This window comes from Schistocerca nitens, chromosome 2, assembly GCF_023898315.1.
Source record: "Schistocerca nitens isolate TAMUIC-IGC-003100 chromosome 2, iqSchNite1.1, whole genome shotgun sequence".
Lineage (NCBI taxonomy): Eukaryota > Metazoa > Arthropoda > Insecta > Orthoptera > Acrididae > Schistocerca > Schistocerca nitens.
Window position 1 is genome coordinate 932714204 of NC_064615.1, and position 16742 is coordinate 932730945.

General features: G+C 40.5%; 1 protein-coding gene across 1 annotated transcript in view; it reads left to right on the forward strand.

The window, feature by feature from the left end:
- LOC126235457 (uncharacterized) overlaps positions 1-16742 on the forward strand; it is a 121376-nt gene that overhangs the window by 99738 nt on the left and 4896 nt on the right. Inside the window, exon 3 of the mRNA XM_049944180.1 lies at positions 1322-1421. Within this exon, the coding sequence (XP_049800137.1) occupies positions 1322-1421 (100 nt within the window). The remainder of the gene's footprint in view (positions 1-1321; positions 1422-16742) is intronic.

Sequence of the window (16742 nt, forward strand, 5' to 3'; positions counted from 1 at the left end):
TGATTCTCTTTCTTGCTGTAATAACAATAAACAAACCTGCAAATTGCATTAGTCATTATGGTTCACTTTAAAAAACAGTAGAACCTCTTGGCGTGGTAGATAGATATTATCTTGTTGAAATGTAAGTCCAGGTTGGCTTGCCATGAGGGGCAACAAAACGGCATAGAATATCATTGACGTACCACTGTGCTGTAACAGTGCCACAACTGCAGGGATCCTGCTATGAAAGAAATGGCACCCAGATCATCATTCAGTACCTAGTGTGTCTCCAGACACGTCTTTACTAGTGTATGGTCAACATGAATCATGACGCACGTGCGGCCGCACATGTGCGTCGATTTGTTGACCATACATTCGATCCCCCCGGGTCCCTGATCCCAAGGTCGCCATGGCGTCTGTGGCTGTGGTGCTGAGATAGTTGGCTTTTCAAGCCGGCTATCTGGGCAAGCACCCATGCCAGCAAAAGGTTGGCAACAGAAAGAAATCGCGCGTAATCGGTCACAGCCATTTGCGCCATGCACTATATAAAGAGGTATGTTAGGGTCTTAGTAACCATGTCTTCGGACAACTTACTGAACACTGCGTCTACCTCTGACCTCGCCGAAGCTGCACTTAGTGAATTTTTCGTAAGTACACTACAAAATGGTTTCTACTTTGTACAAACTGAGCAGATTTGTAATAATAGGACACCTAGACAATGCTCTCCATTCAATTGACTTAAATATTCTGGATCTGTTGAAAGAGGATATTATTTTACATTTTAGAAATGAAAAAATCCATTATATTCTTTCACGTTATCGTTTATCACCAGATTATATTTTTCACAACTCAGAAAATGTACCTATGTCGCGAGAAATTGTAATAGAAACTTCTATGTTTGGAAGAAAGTTTCATAATTCAGAAAGGAAACCATGGAATGAATTATGTGTATTAGTAATGAGTGATATGGAGCCTTTCAATTTCTTTAACAGTGTTTTCAAAATAAGTGTGCACTATTATTGTATTAAGATCAATAATTCATACTTGAAGAATTCAAGATGGAGAATAAATATTTGTGAGCGGTGTGTAAATGAAATGCTTTCTGTACGACCAAGAGATCTAATTTATAAAATGTTTTGTGTCGACAACATATCACCAGTTGTTAATCCTTTGGAAGTTGTGGAAGGTGTATTTGCACCACCCATTGTAACTAAATATAATTATTGGTGCTCATTTTGTGCAAACACCCCACTATTTCGTAGTGTACGTTGTGGAGGTTGTCTAGGTGCAGTTTCCGATTCTGATGGGGATAATGAGTTAATGTTTGATAATTTGTTTGCAGAATTCTGAAAATGGAACATATAGTGGAATTTATAATCTTGATGTGGATGATGCTGGAAGCCGAAGTGAAGAAACCATCCCTGAAGCTCCTCACATACCTGGTAACGAGTATCCTATAATAACTGGGAGAGGACGATGGAGCTTTGTTAACGTGCTTGAATATAACCATGAACTGTTTGACAAAATACGAACTGACTTCCTACTCATGTTCCCATGGTTTACAGGATTTATTAAATTATGTGAGGTCTCTACCAGGTGGTACTACAGTGACATCATTGTCACAGAAAGACCGGGAGATGCTGACATCTTGCATAGCAAATTAATGAAACACTTTGTTACAACATAAGCATGGTTTGTATTTACAGTAAGCTACTTAAAACAATGATATGTGTTAATAGAGGTTTAACTTGTCAGCTGGAATTGGTGTGTATTTTCTTTCCCTCTTTTTCTTTGCAGCTTCTTGTGTAGCTTTTTCTACAATGAGTCACTTGCTGAACTTCTCGGTGAAGTGACCAACAGTAGTCCCCCATGTTGTTGGTGTCCCAGCAGCCTTGGTAGCGTTTTTCCATCACTTTAATGTCCTGGTGAAAATGCTCTCCTTGCTCCTCACTAACATCGCCCATATTGTCTGGGAAGTAACCAAGGTGACTATTCAAAAAGTGAACTTTCAGGCTCATTAAACGTCCTAAAGTTTTAAACTTCTTTAACATTGTAGCTATAATAGAAACATGTTCTGGGTCTTTTTCATGTCCTAAGAACTTTGTAATGACTTGCTTGAATGATACCCATGCTTCTTTCTCATTTAAGGTCATTGAATCCACAAAGTCAACATCAAACATCAATTTTCTAATGTCGGGTCTGACAAAGACACCTTCTTTCAGTTTAGTTTCTGAAAGGCTTGGAAACTTTTGGCAGAGATACTTAAAACACGGTCCACCTTTAGGCAAATCCTGTACAAACTGTTTCATTAGGCCTAACTTTATATGTAGAGGTGGTAGGAGTACTTTTTTTGGATAACAAGGTTTTTGCGTAGAATATTCTTCTCACCAGGTTTTAAAGACTCCCTCACAGGTCAGTTCTTTCTGCACCAGTGTTGATTCCTAGCCCTACTGTCCCATTCACCCAAGAAACATGGAAATTTGGTAAAGCCACCTTGCTGACCAAGGAGCATGCATGTTACTTTTAGATCACCACATATCATCCAATCATGAGCACTATTTCAAGGTTTTCATAGCTTTCTTTCATATGTACAGAATGTCCAACAGGTATAGATGCATTCAGCCGGCCGCGGTGGTCTAGCGGTTCTGGCGCTGCAGTCCGGAACCGCGGGACTGCTACGGTCGCAGGTTCGAATCCTGCCTCGGGCATGGGTGTGTGTGATGTCCTTAGGTTAGTTAGGTTTAAGTAGTTCTAAGTTCTAGGGGACTTATGACCTAAGATGTTGAGTCCCATAGTGCTCAGAGCCATTTTTTTATAGATGCATTCATTAATATCATTGTGTAATAAAGCAGCCTTTAAACTAATTTTGGATGAATTAATAAACAGCCTCCAGTCTTCCTTTTTGTATTCAATACCAAACTCATTCATCAGACCGATAATGTCTGAGCAGTATACTAAATCATCTTCTTGTTGAAAAAACTTAAAAAATTGCTGTTCTCTCTCTTTCTATACATATATATCATGGTTACAACTGCTGATAAGTTCTTTTCTTTTAATCTAGAGCCAAGCAATCCAGCTTTTTCTTTAATTAAGCCCAGATCCCTAACCAAATCAGTAAGCTCAGTCTGAGTAAACAATCTGGGCTCTAGACTTTCTGTATTACAGTGGAGTTCATCATTATCTGGTTCATCTAAATCAGCTAGTACATCAGAAAATACTTCTGTTGGAACAGAATTTAAATCATCTGGTGGTTCCGGAACCGGCAAATCTACACCGTGCCCTACTGGTTGGATGGCGGATGGAAGGTTAAGGTAGCTTATTACATTCTTGTTTTTCGAATTACAACCAGTAATATCGGCACCACAAAAGTAGCAATCATCGGAATGATTTCTTGGCTCCCTCCATATCATAGGAACAGCAAATGTAAAGGCTTTTATTTCTCCTATTTGGACAATTTTCTCAGATCTTCAACACACACATAACATACCTTATGCGGCGTCCAAGATTTATGTAATAGAAAACTGTAACAAAAACTGTCAGCAGAGTTTTGAAACCATGACTAGACATTGTACTGAGCACATGTACCGGAAATAGGAAAGTGAGGTTAGGTTGACAGTAAACAAAACACCATCTGTTAACACAAAAATAGAATCAATCTTTTTTTGAAAGCAAATGTTTTTCAGCAGTGCTACCAATGTCATCTAAATTCATTACACCTCCTTTTTAAATTATTTTAACTATATAAAAGCTGCTAAATTCTTTAAAAAATCTCTTAATTTAATAAATCTAACTGTAAAATGTGAGGAAATGGTGGGTGATACAGTTTTTTAAGCATCATATTTGGATTTCCCACCCAAAAAAAAAAAATAAGGTATTTTCAGCAAAAAGTTTTATCGTTGGCCTGTTATTACTCAGCGGTGTCCACAGACTTCCTTCAACATTATTACCTTCTGCACACAGTCCTTCAGAACTTCATGGAGTGGCTGCAGCACCTTAGCTTCACATGTTTCATTGTTATGCATGAACAAAAGTATAAATTCCTGCTTGCATGTTCTGAGGCTCTGATCTAATGTTTTATGTTGTAGCTGTTTGCTACTTAGCTTCAATACTACCATTTCATGTCATCAGTTAGCAGTGGCTATTTTTTGGGGGTAATATATGTAAACAAATGCCTCATTCCACGCACTTCTGACTGCGCAGCTAATATTATATACAGGTTGTATACAAAGTTCTCTGCTGGTGGGATATTTAACACTTTACTTACGATGTCAGATCAATAATTCCAATGAATTGGTAACCACCGCCTGCTGGAAGGGCGACAGGGAACAGCTTTCCTTTGTTGTCATCTTTTTATCAGTTCCAGTACTTTAAAATCTGAACTGGATTGATCAGATACAGCTCCAAAATACCTTTCTGAGCACCAACAAGTGCTGATATTAACATGCTGTATGTCCTGCCCGAACAGATTGGAAAGGCCCATGTATTAGCTGTTTCTTAACAGCAATCAAAATTGTTGCTCTGTGCCATAATTTGCCTGTGCTGTTCTCACATCCTAGTATATGACAGCTCAATTGTTTCCTTCCCTGCATGATAATCTCTTCATTTTTCACTATGGAGCATTTCACATTCAAAATGTGAGTTTTGGCTAGGATTGAGCAATACAGTTCATAAGAAGGGGCTTAGCTGGTTGACTGCAGTGAGAGCGAGACTTTGATTCACCTAAGCTGTTGAAATCGCTGGTGTGAAAGTTACAGGACTGGGAGGTATCTGAAATAAGCTCTTCAGAGCAGTTAATAAGTTGAAGTTTATTCAGCTTTAAACAAAAAAGCTAATTGCTGGGGCTGAGATGTATTCACAGCTAAGTCCGATATAAACACCATTCCATATGTTCTAATGAAAGCCTGTCATGAGCCACATGACAAATAGAGTCCCGCAGCCACTGCCTAAGAGCCCATCAGGTCCTGTTGCTAATTCTGCAATGAACTGTGGCCCTTCCAGCTGCCTGCCTGCAGAATTTTGCATCAGACTATTCTACCTCACCTCTGCTCCTAGTACTCTTACTCCTAGCACTCTCTCTCTACTCAGAGCTTCCTGCTTCTGAGTTTTATTACAATTCCTCCTTTGACCCTGCCTGTGCCTGGCATGACCTAGTGTCGAGGGCTACTCGCCTCGTTATTTTCTGTATATGTGCACTATTGTTCAGTGGTTCTTCAAAGGCTGAGTGGAGGGGTAGAGATGGCTCTCTTAATATGGTGACACAGTGTGTCTTAAGCCCTGTATTAGCTTCTCATGACGTAGTGCTATCCTCACTAGGAGGCCCTCTCTTTTTCTCCCTCATATCCCACGCTTTCTCTCTAACGAGAAATGCCATAAGCCTATTAGTTTTAATTACAATTCTTATGAAGGACTGCATTGTCAGAAGTACACATGGCCCTCTTTGCGTGTTTATAGCTTTTAGCTTATTATCAAGTGCAGCTGCCTATAAGCCGGCATTGGCCAGCGTGCTTCCAGGTCTGTGGCTGCTCTCGCCATGTTGCCTCTTTTGTTACTAACATGAACAATGTATTTCAGACTTGGCTTTCTCATGGTTATGTAACACCTCCCTCCACCAGTGAAATTAGTGTCACTCTTCAGAGTAGCGTCAGTTGTCAGTCTTTTTATTTATATTTGACAAAATTGCATTACAGAATTTTTTCATTTTTTTACCTTCCTTTGGCATAACTGATTATACACTGTCATTAATACATTGAAGTACATTGACATTTTAACATTTCATAAGATACATTCTTTAGGTGCATTTCTTAAGTACATTTACTTCATATAATTTTCTTGAAAGATAACAATTAAACTTTACTGATATGTTTTACAAATTTCTTTTGATCATAATGTCTACTTCTAAATGAAACTGAATTGTCATGGTCTTTTGCACTCAGTTCATAAATTCCTACTTCTTCAGCTGCTCTCTGGAGGGACCTTCGAGTTGGACTAGTTTCTGGACATTGATTCACGATGGTTGTTCGTACACATATCTTTCCACAACAGTAGTATCATTGAAGTATTTTCGTAGATTTCTGAGACATTTTTTATGACATTTGCATTGCTTACAACAACATATTAATGAAACTAATGTGATTAGTGTAATGCTTACATATGTAGTAATTGGTGACTGTCCAACCTCTTCCCTGCAACTTTTAATTGTCCAGTTGGGTTACTAAATGTTCAAATGGTAAGTCTAGATTTAGCACAGCAATGTTTCTCTTCTCTTTATGTACAGTAGAACAATCTCCTTTGTGATATTATTGTGAACCACTCTGTCTGCTGGTATGAATATTCTGGTCCCGTAGCCTTTACACTTACTGTAGAAACTTAGGTTACCTATGCCTTTCAATACTAAATCTTGTGGTGCTTCTTTCCCGCATAATACTGTCAGCCCTCCTTCGGAGCTAAATATAACCATTCAATACTGTTTTGATGTGTTCAAATTCTTTTCACAAAATTTTCTGGAATTTCTCTTTCTAGTTACAATAATTTTGCTTCACACTCTCCATGATCAAAGGTTGATAATAATGCAAAGAACTGTCTACTCAGTTCTTTACAATTCAATTGTTGCATTGATCCATTGAAAGTTTTGCATATTGCCACCTCTTGGACTCACCTATCGGCAAGAGCTTTTTTTCTGCTGTAAAAACTGTATTTCCCTTACATTTGAAGGATTTCTCCACAAAATGGAAATATTCTATACAAGTTAAAAACATTGTCATCAATTAAAGGGCTATTAATGACAAACCCTAATATACTACCAGAGATGAAAACATCTAAATCAGTTATTCATAATAGTAAATAACCAGATGATTCAGCAAGAGCAACAGGAAATTTAACATCTTTTAGCTCATCACATATCAAGCTTAAATATTTTACAATTTTAGGGGATTAATTATGTGAGGCTACAGTATCTCCCTTTGTGTGTTTACAGTTGCATTTATCATGTGCTTGTATTCCTCCTCCATCTGCCAAATACTGCTGACTGTGGCAATACCTGTTCTGCTGTTGTTACAAATGAGGCTACCCTATTAAAACCCATGTCTGTTTCTTTCACACATGCTTTTATAAAACACTCTAGGCTTTCCACCCCAGTTTTTCAGACATGTTAATTTGCTTTTAAAGTATAAATTGCTCTGTTTACTCCTGACAATGTGGGCCTTATCACTGCAACTTTCTGTTTCGTTAACCTTGGTAATCCTTCTGAGTTTCTCTCCATGGCATCTATATGTTACTTGTAGTATGCTGCATCTGCTTCATCTAGTGTGCGACGAAGTATTTTACTTACCTGGCCTACAAAGTTAAAGATTCCTCTTTTTTCTTCGGCCCTCATGCTTCGTCAGCTGCTGTACTAGTTGTTGCAGGAGTGTAATTTTTTTACATGATGTGTTACCTGTTGGTCTAGTACCTTACACTCTATTGATCTACATTCAGTTACTCTAGTGTGTGTCTGCACCTTTGTACTGCTACATTACCACATCATTCTGCCTTTTGAAAACACTCTGTTACAGAGTCCAGGTTCACACATGTCACAATGCTCCATGTGGTACCATGTATCTCCAATTGTTCTACATTGTCATAGTGTAACCTTAAAGATGTAGGAAATTATATAACTAGAAAGTAATTTGGCAAGTATGCTGGTATAGATTGTGTATATGTGGCTACTATTGTGAGGAACTGAAATAGTCTCCACCCGAGTGCTATACCGCTCTTCTTGTGGTGTGTCGAGTCATGCTGCTCTGTGTCATCTGGTGTGTACGCACTCCCCGTGTGCCTGCAATCTGTAATGAACTGGCTGCTACCTGCTTGGATGTGCCGACTCCATCACTCACCTTAGCCACTTCTACTGCATCTGATGTTGCTGCTAGGTCCATACCCTTGGCCTAAAGCCTGCGAAACACTGGCTGCTCTGGCATCTCTGTGCCTTGTGGATCTGCTGTGCTACTGTAGCCCTGTGTTGCCCTGCAACCACTAGGACTCTATTCGGAACCTTTTTTGACACAGAACTCCAGCTTGAGCTGCAAGTTATGAGTCACAACAATTTCCTGTTAGTTGCCACGGTTGCTGTAGCGAGATCAGTAGGTATTATTTTCTTCTGTGGATAGGTAGGCCACCTCCCAAATGCCTAAGTGCCTTTGTGGTACCCCACACCTGGCACAAATTTGTTTGTGTTGCATGAGATAAACAAGAAATTTGAGTTCCACATCCAACAGTTCATGGTAAGATTAGTGTTCAAGTTAGAAGTTAAGCAGAGAGCAAGTAGCCAGCAGAAACTGATAATTGAAACCACAATAAAATGTACAAATGGGCAAGATGAATTCTTAGGACAATAACACACAGAGAGTGGTCTGGGAAAACAGTTCATTTTCAAGGGAACAGCTCAGTCATCAATTACACATGATGCTCAGCTTTTCCAAACAGCACTGTTCCAAATGATGTGACCAGTGATTTGGGTCAATAGTTTCTGCAGTGTATACCAGGTCATACTTCGTCCCAAAATAACCCGACAACAAGTCACAGCCATGAGGTAGAACTTCACTGTTTTGCTTCCCAGGCTGACACATCATGAACACCCTAGCTCCTCACTATAAGCCTTGCCAAAACCCATGGCAGCACCACCAGGTTGTCTGCTGCGAACTGTAGGCAAATGATAGCACACCTAAAATCAAATTAAGCTATTGAACTCAAGATTGAGCCAGCACTAAATTGGCTTAGGAACGAGGTGGAACCCAAAATTTTTGGGACTTGTGCTGCTATCTGGAAAGTAGGAGTAATAGGTGTTTGCACTGCTAGGTGGCAAGAGCTGCATATCTGATGAGCTAGTGTGCGGAGTGGCATTCAGCTGGGAGGATGTGTTGTGTGTTCACAGTGATTTCCCTAGTACTCTGTGTTTGGTGTGTGGTGATTTTACGATGGATCCATGAACAGAACAGCATGTGTGTGTATCAAATTCTGTGCGAATCTTGGGAAAAGTGCTACGGAAGCCCTTGCAATGATTCAGCAAGTGTTTGGAGGACAAAGCAACAATCGTCCCAGTGGAAGAGCCTGGGCTCTCCAAGACCCAAAAAAGCGAGACAGGTGAAGAGCAAAGTGAAGAGCATGATCGTTTTCTTTGATACCAAGGAAATTGTGCACAAAGAATTCATCCCACTCACTACTGTTACGTTTTGCGATGGATCTGTGAACACATGTGGCAACGACAGCCCGAACTTTGGCGTCAAGGAACTGGCTGCTGCATCATGGCAACATGCCCTGTCACACATCCTTGCTCACCAGGAACGTTTTGGGAAGAAACAACGTGGCAGTTGTACCCCACTCACTGTACTCGCCAGATTTGGCACCTTGTAACTTCACGCTATTCCCAAAACTGAAACTCAAGTTGAAAGGCCGTTGGTTTGACACACTAGGGAGGATTTAAGGAGCATTGGTAGCGGTGATAAACACCATCAAAGAACAGGACTTCTAGAAAATGTTTGACCAGTGGCAGAAGTGCTGGGACTGGTGTGTAGCCAAACACCAGAAAGACTGTGGCAAAAAATAATTCAGTGAAACCAGCATGCTTGCCAAGCAGCCAGGGATGAGAGAGGCCAATGAGATATTGCAATATCCCAACCATGTGAGCAGAGAAGACAGACTCAGGCTTGAATCATGCTGGTTGCCAGCCATCAGAGCCCTAAGGGCCACACTAACAACATAAAACGCAAGTGTTACTATCAAGTAACTGCTGCTGTGTGGTCTGTGTCCCACTTGAGGAAAATAAGAGTGCATATCTCGTTCGTTGATGACTTCGAATCGTAGCACTGCAGTATACGTATTACAATACGGTCTTCCATTCCTGCCACAAGCAGCCAATAATACAACTGTTTTTTAAAATTTTGATGTTATGTATCCTTTACAGAGCAGTGTTGACAAAATATAAATGACTGTGTACAACAAGTAGTATACCAATAGACCCTGAAGAAATCCACTGTAACTGCGACTAAAATCTGGATGACGGTTATGTGCAATATGATGCAGTACAAAATGCATAAGGCAACTGTCTCTGACCTCAGAAGCCTATGCAATTATATCACGATCAGTGCCATTTTCTGACAGAAGTAAAGAGTTTTGTGTATGAAATGGATCATTTACAGAGTTTGCCACTTTGATAATAACTACTCTTGCCAACTGTGAAATGGCCTGACAGATTGTTGTGCCATACTGGAATTCATACAGAGAACCTTGCATTTCAACCACAACACTTCTGTCACCTATGTTACCTGGGCATCTAACACTTTCAGTTGACTAGTTCCTTTTTCTATTTTCCCGATGCTTTAGAATATCTATGATCTCATTTGTCTTTCACAGTAATAATGTAATGTCTGAGAACTTTATATTAGTTTAACTTACTGGGAAAGACAATAAGCATATGTCAAGCACTTCTATCGGGAGGAGATACTCTGCAGCATCAGACTGTTGATGAAAACTGTGCGTCATGCTATTTTAATGAAATCGCTTGGCTATAAACTTGAGAACTTTATATTACTTCAGAATATATTTGGATACCTTACTGGAATATCATTCCTGTGAGGAAAGATGTGTTGGAGAAATGCTTTCACCAAGGCCTCCAAGCTATTTCCAGAATGAATATTTTACTTTGCAGTGCAGTGTTTACTCAGTTCAAAAGCAACATGGTATGTTCAAACTGTGAGCCATGAAGGGGTGCCAGGGTAGCTAAGTCAGTAATCATCTCATCCTGTGTAATCATCTCTAGGTGTCTTTAGTTTGGAAAGGCAGAAACAGGGTATCACTAGTGAAATGTGTTCTGTCTTGAAAGTAATTCAGAATGAAGTGGATGTCAATGTGAACATTTTTACCTATAATGACAATTTTTCTCTTTCTTCTGAATATTGACATTTCCTTTTGGGACACTGTATTAAGCAGTTAAATAATGTCAGCAGTGTGTTTAGATATATAAAATCTCCAATGGAGGTTAATACTTCTCTTCTAGAAATAACCCTGAGAAAATTCAAACATATTGCTGAATGTACAACTTAAATGTTCAGGTAGATAATGTAACAATCAATAACAAGTGCTAACCTTTGAAATGAATTAACAAATGGCACATTTATGACTAATTCTGTGATGATCATTTCATCCAATGTTCCTAATAGTTCAGTGGAGAAGATGATAATTGACATGATGTTGTGCCTCTCTAGTCTTGCTTTCTGGTACATGACGTAAGTATAGAAATACAATCATCGAAGATAAATATTTACTTGAGCCATGTTGTACAACAGAGGTGGATTGTATGGCTGAGACGCGTTTCCCATGAATTCAGATGTATTGTCTGGGAAGGAGAGGACTTTTATTGTCGAAAGTATGAGAGCTGTTGAAATGGAGATATTGTTGGTGTTTGATATATCACTGGCATTGGTTTGAAGTGTGAGACCAGTGAACCAATATTGTGTCCATACATTGAAGAAGACTGCTTGCACAATTAAACTTGAACACTTTATTTATAATAATATGTATTGTAACATACATCTAACATAAAAGAGGAAAAAAAAAGTTCAGTTAAGTGCAATCAGTTTTAGCAGTACAGTCTCATCAACAACTGAGTAAAAATACAAAGGAAAAAAGCAACAAAAAGTTCATGGCATTGAACGTCTGCATCTCAGGAAAGAGCAGTCAATTGTTAGTGCTCCTTGCAGCTGGTGCATGGACTCAGCTGACGTTTTGCAGTCAGCTGATCACTAGCTGTCATGTGCTGGTTGAGTGCGATCTCTGTCTCTAAACAGCCCGCCTGCAGGAGAGTGGGGCACCATCCTCTGTGTTGCCCTAGGCATTGTCAATGTTCTTTGCCAGGAAGCGCACACTGCAACCAGAACCTGTCTTGCGAGTAGGCATCATCGTTTGGATCCTGGAGCCTTGGTGTGGTGTATACAGACGCATTAACGTTGGTATTACTCCATCCATGTGTAACATCACATGTGCACATCTGCTTAGTTCCTTATGTACTAAAGTTTAATACTTACCATGTCAGGATGCTTTTTGTGGTTGGATTGTGCAAACCACTGTGACATAAATGTGGCTGCTAGAGTTTCGGTGGAGATACTATTGAATGGAATCGCCTCTGGCCAACATGATGGTTAGTAAGTAACTTTGCCCTTCAGAAACGGGAGTGGCGTGATGATATGTATATGTGCAAATATTTCCGTTGTATTGGGGAAGCTGTGTACTGGTGACTAAACATTTCATGCTATTTTTCTATACTGACATTGAGTACATGCATGAGCCCGAGATGTAATGGCTGCAGACTAGTTTCACCGTTGCCTCAACTCCCAGGTGGCATAAACTATGCACAGTTTAAAATACTCCTCTGTGGAGTCATGCTGGCATGAATGGCCTGGTTTTGTCATGAGGTACATCACAAAATGCTCTAGTATCAGAGGCTGGAACTTTGGTAAACTAGAGCTGCAAAGCTGATGCAGCATGACCCAAGCAGCCAAGAAGCTCCGTGTCAGATTCTTGGGCTTTGGCTGGGTGCATCAAGTCAATCATCTGTGTAACAGTGCTTATGCGGGATAAACAGTCAACGACTACATTATTCAGACCCAAAATGGGCTGGATGTCTGAAGAAAACTGTGTGATAAACTCTAGCTGGTTATACTGCCCTGGAGAACACTTATCCTTATTCTGCTGGAATGCAAATGTTTTAGACTTATGATCTGTATATATTGTAAAGACTCTGGCCTTGAATTGTGTATGAAAGTATTTTATAGCAACATAGATGACAAAAAACTCTCTATCATACACACTGTATTGTTGCTGCGTTGGAGTCAGCTTCCGGCAGAAAAAGATGAGCGGCTACCGAGCATCATTCATATATCGTTGTGGTGCAGTGCCAATGGCTGATTGACCCATGTCAATAACAAGTATGAGAGGGGCATCAAATGCAGGATTTGCTAGTAGTGCCACCTCAGCTTTGATTCATTTGGCTGCCTCAAAAGTGTATAACATTGCTTGGGTCCATTGCATGAGTGCTTTGCCTTCGGTTTTGGGATCTGCTAGTGCTGCTGTTAGAGGTTCTTGGAGCTCTGCTGTGTGGGGTAAGTGGAAACAATAAAATTTGAGAAATCCTATGAACCAACATAATTCATTGGCTGTTCCTGTTTGAGGTATGCTGAGGGCAGCCTCAGTCTTTTCTGGCTGTGGGCGTGACCCTGGCCCATTGGACGGTGTCCTAAGAATGTAATTTCTGCCTTGCTGAAAATGCATTTAGCTGTATTCAGAAAATTCCAAACTCATTGAGTCATGTAAACACTTCTAACTGGTGCTGGTTGTGCTGTTCTGGAGAGGCCAAATGGATGAGGATGTCGTCAAGGCATGCAAAGCAGCAGTAAAGCAGTCCTCTCAACACAGAGTCTATAAATCACTGCCATGTCTATGCAGTGTTTCTAAGTCTGAAGATCATATACAAACTGTCAATGAGCCAAAGAGTGTAATGATGGCTGGTTTTGGAGTATCTTCAGTGGCAGCAGGGAACTGTGTAAATGCTCTAGTGCAATCTAATACACAGAAAACCTTTTTGCCAGACAGGAAATGATTGTAATATTTTAGCAGCAGAACTGGATACCTGTCCAGGATTGTATGCACATTCAGGGCATGATAATCCCCTCATGGCTGTCACACACCATTCTTTTTAGGCAACAAATGTAATTTGGTGACCATGGCCCACTTGAGGGATGGATGATACTTTCGTTTAACATTGTGTCAAACTCTTATCGAACCATAGTGTGTCGGTCTGGTGCAAGTCACCTGGTTCAACAGGAAATTGGCAGGCCAGCTGTAGTATTAATATAATGTACCATATTATGGTGCATCTTCGTGTGGTCCCAGGGAGCCACGTGAGCGGCTGAAACTGCTTGAGTAGGCATGCATATCCAACTGCAGTCGACTGGATTACTCTGGGGTTGAACGTGGCCACATGTTTCCAAAAGCTGGTTATAGACAGCCAAATGATGGTGTCCAGCAGGCAGGTATGGGTGACATCAGGTAGTAAGTGATAATGAGCCAGAAGGTCCACATCAGTGATTAGTTCTGTCACATAAGTTGCCATAAAATTCCAGGCTAGGGCTAGACAGTCCTAAATCCAATTCCATATGTTGCAGAAGTGGAATTATTAGCTGCTGACAAATTGAACATGCTCTTCAGTCAATATTTATGTTGCTTATGTCATGACAAAATACTGAGGTCCAGGCCAGTGTCAACAAGAAATCTGTGCTCAGTCTTCCGGTCAGTTAAGAAAAATCATGCAGATGGATGCCCAGGAGCTCCTACCTCAAATTGATACTTCTGGCTGACGTATGTGCAGGGAAGATTGCATTTGTGTGTTTCTTGTCTGTAACAGAATCTCTCTCTCTTGTGTTATGTTCAATGAGCAGATCACTCATCTGTCCACCCAAGAACTCTACTCCGTCCATGAGATTCTTGTTCATTCGATTGGTCAGAGATTAAAATTTGCTCAGCATGCTCTCAAAATCCAGCTTCACTTTAACTGTAGTACTGCTGCACATCCAGCTGTATCTGGACAGGAGGCAGGCTAAACATGTGGTAGCATTAAGAGATATCTCTGTCTGGGTTGGCATGATAGCCTTCACTTGCCCTGGTAGTGTGCTATTTCATAAGATGCAGAGCAACATATCAGGTATGGTGTCTGTCTTGATCTTGCTTCTTGGATGTCAGAGACACTGTTAGGGCTTGTGATCCTATATATCCACTTGTGTGAAGAATTGCTGCACATACTTTTCTTGGGATTCAGAAACTCGACAAATTAGTTCAACTTTGAGTCTCAGGTATGATTCTGCTTCAGATGGGGATGTAATGATGTCCTGCACCTCAGTGGCATGTCTGTGGTCAAGCTGTTTTGCATCCAATGTTACTCCAGCACACAGGAAACTTGCTCCTACTTGAGCAAACCAAAGTGCCAGATTATACAGCCCAAATGGTGGGAGACATATTGCTGGTCTGGAAGTCAGTTCCATACTTCCAAAATATTATGTCTTGAACCTTAGAGAGCCTCCCCAGTCATAATCACATCAGGGTCACCAGTTTCACTGGCATCGGTTTGAAGTGTGGGACCAGCGAACCAATGCCGTGTGCATATACGGAAGAAGACTTTGTGCACAATTGAACTCAACACTTTAATTCTAATGACACATAATGTGGTGTATACATAACACAGTAAAAGAAAAAAAAATTCAATTAAGTGCAGTCAGTATTAACTATACAGTCTGCATCAACTACTGAGCAAAAGTAAAAAATTAAGAAGCAACAGTTGCGTATAGGCCAAATTTGTGTAACCATATTTTCGTGTTTATCTGTAATTTAACTGACTTATTCTTAATAAACTATTACGTTTATCATGAGTGAAAAGTGCTTGACTTGCCGTAGAATTGTTAGGTCGGGGCTTTGGTGTGATGGGTGCTGCAGTTTTTTCCATGTGGGTGACTGTAGTGGCGTGGGAATAGGGGAAGTAAATGAGACTCATCAGTGGTTTTGTAGTAGAGATAGGAAGATACTAGAACAGGAGGGGAAAATTGCCGCCCTTCAGGCTGAGTTAGACAAGGCCAGGGGAGATCTTGACAGGTTAAGGAGGGAGAAGGGTAAAGAGAGGTGGGAAGTGGCAACAGGCAACAGGAGGAACAGGCCTAGAACTTTGTCTGACAGCTTTATGGTGAATGTGGAAAATAGATTTGACCTATTGCTTCAGTTAGAAGCTGGTGAGCCTCAAGCAGTTGCAGGTGTAGACAGGGCACAACAAACTTTCAGCAGCAAATTGAAAAGTAAGAATGTAGGGAAATCAGTAAAGAGAAAGAAAGTGTTGTTGTTAGGTAGTTCCCATGGAAGAGGTGTTGGCCAACTTTTGCAGGATGAACTAGGATCAGAATACCAGGTCACCAATTTTTTTAAACCTAGTGCTGGTCTGGAGCAGGTGACAGAGGATTTAGGATCACTTTGCAAAGATTTCACTAAGGAAGACACCGTGGTTATAGTGGGTGGGGCAGGTAACAGTATTGACAGAGATCCTGGGTACAGTATAGAGTGTGACCTGGCGAAGATTGCGTCAGCATCGAAGCATACTAGTGTTGAGTTTGTATCTGTTCTTGGGCGCCATGACCGACCTCATTTGAACTCTTCTGTCAAGAGAGTTAATTTGGAGCTGGAACGGCTGCTCGTGTCGGGTGCGGGGTCACACATTGGTGTGGTTCCTGTTGATTCTCTCAGTAGGTGGGATTATACTAGGCATGGCCTTCACCTCAACAGGAAGGGGAAGGGTAAATTGGCTGGGGAAATAGCAGGAAAGTTAAAGGGGGGAGGCACTATCATGAGTGGTAAAATACCAGTGGTTATAGGATTCAGAAAAGACCCTTTTTTAGGGTAGGGAGGACAGAAAGAAAGCAAATTTTAAGAGAGGTTAGAACTGAGACAAATCTTCAGTTTGAGAAAGAAATCAAAAAACATAATTCCAGCTTATTACATCAGCATAAACAGCCATTGGTTAAGAATTTTCAACTGTCAGCAGATATTTTAACTCCACCCAATCTTAACTCAGTCAATGAGAAATGTCAGCTATCCTTATTGCATCAAAATATTCGAGGACTGAGAAATAAAATTAATGAATTAACTATCTGCATAGATGAATTAGAGTCTTCAAACCCAGCTGACATAATCTGCCTCTC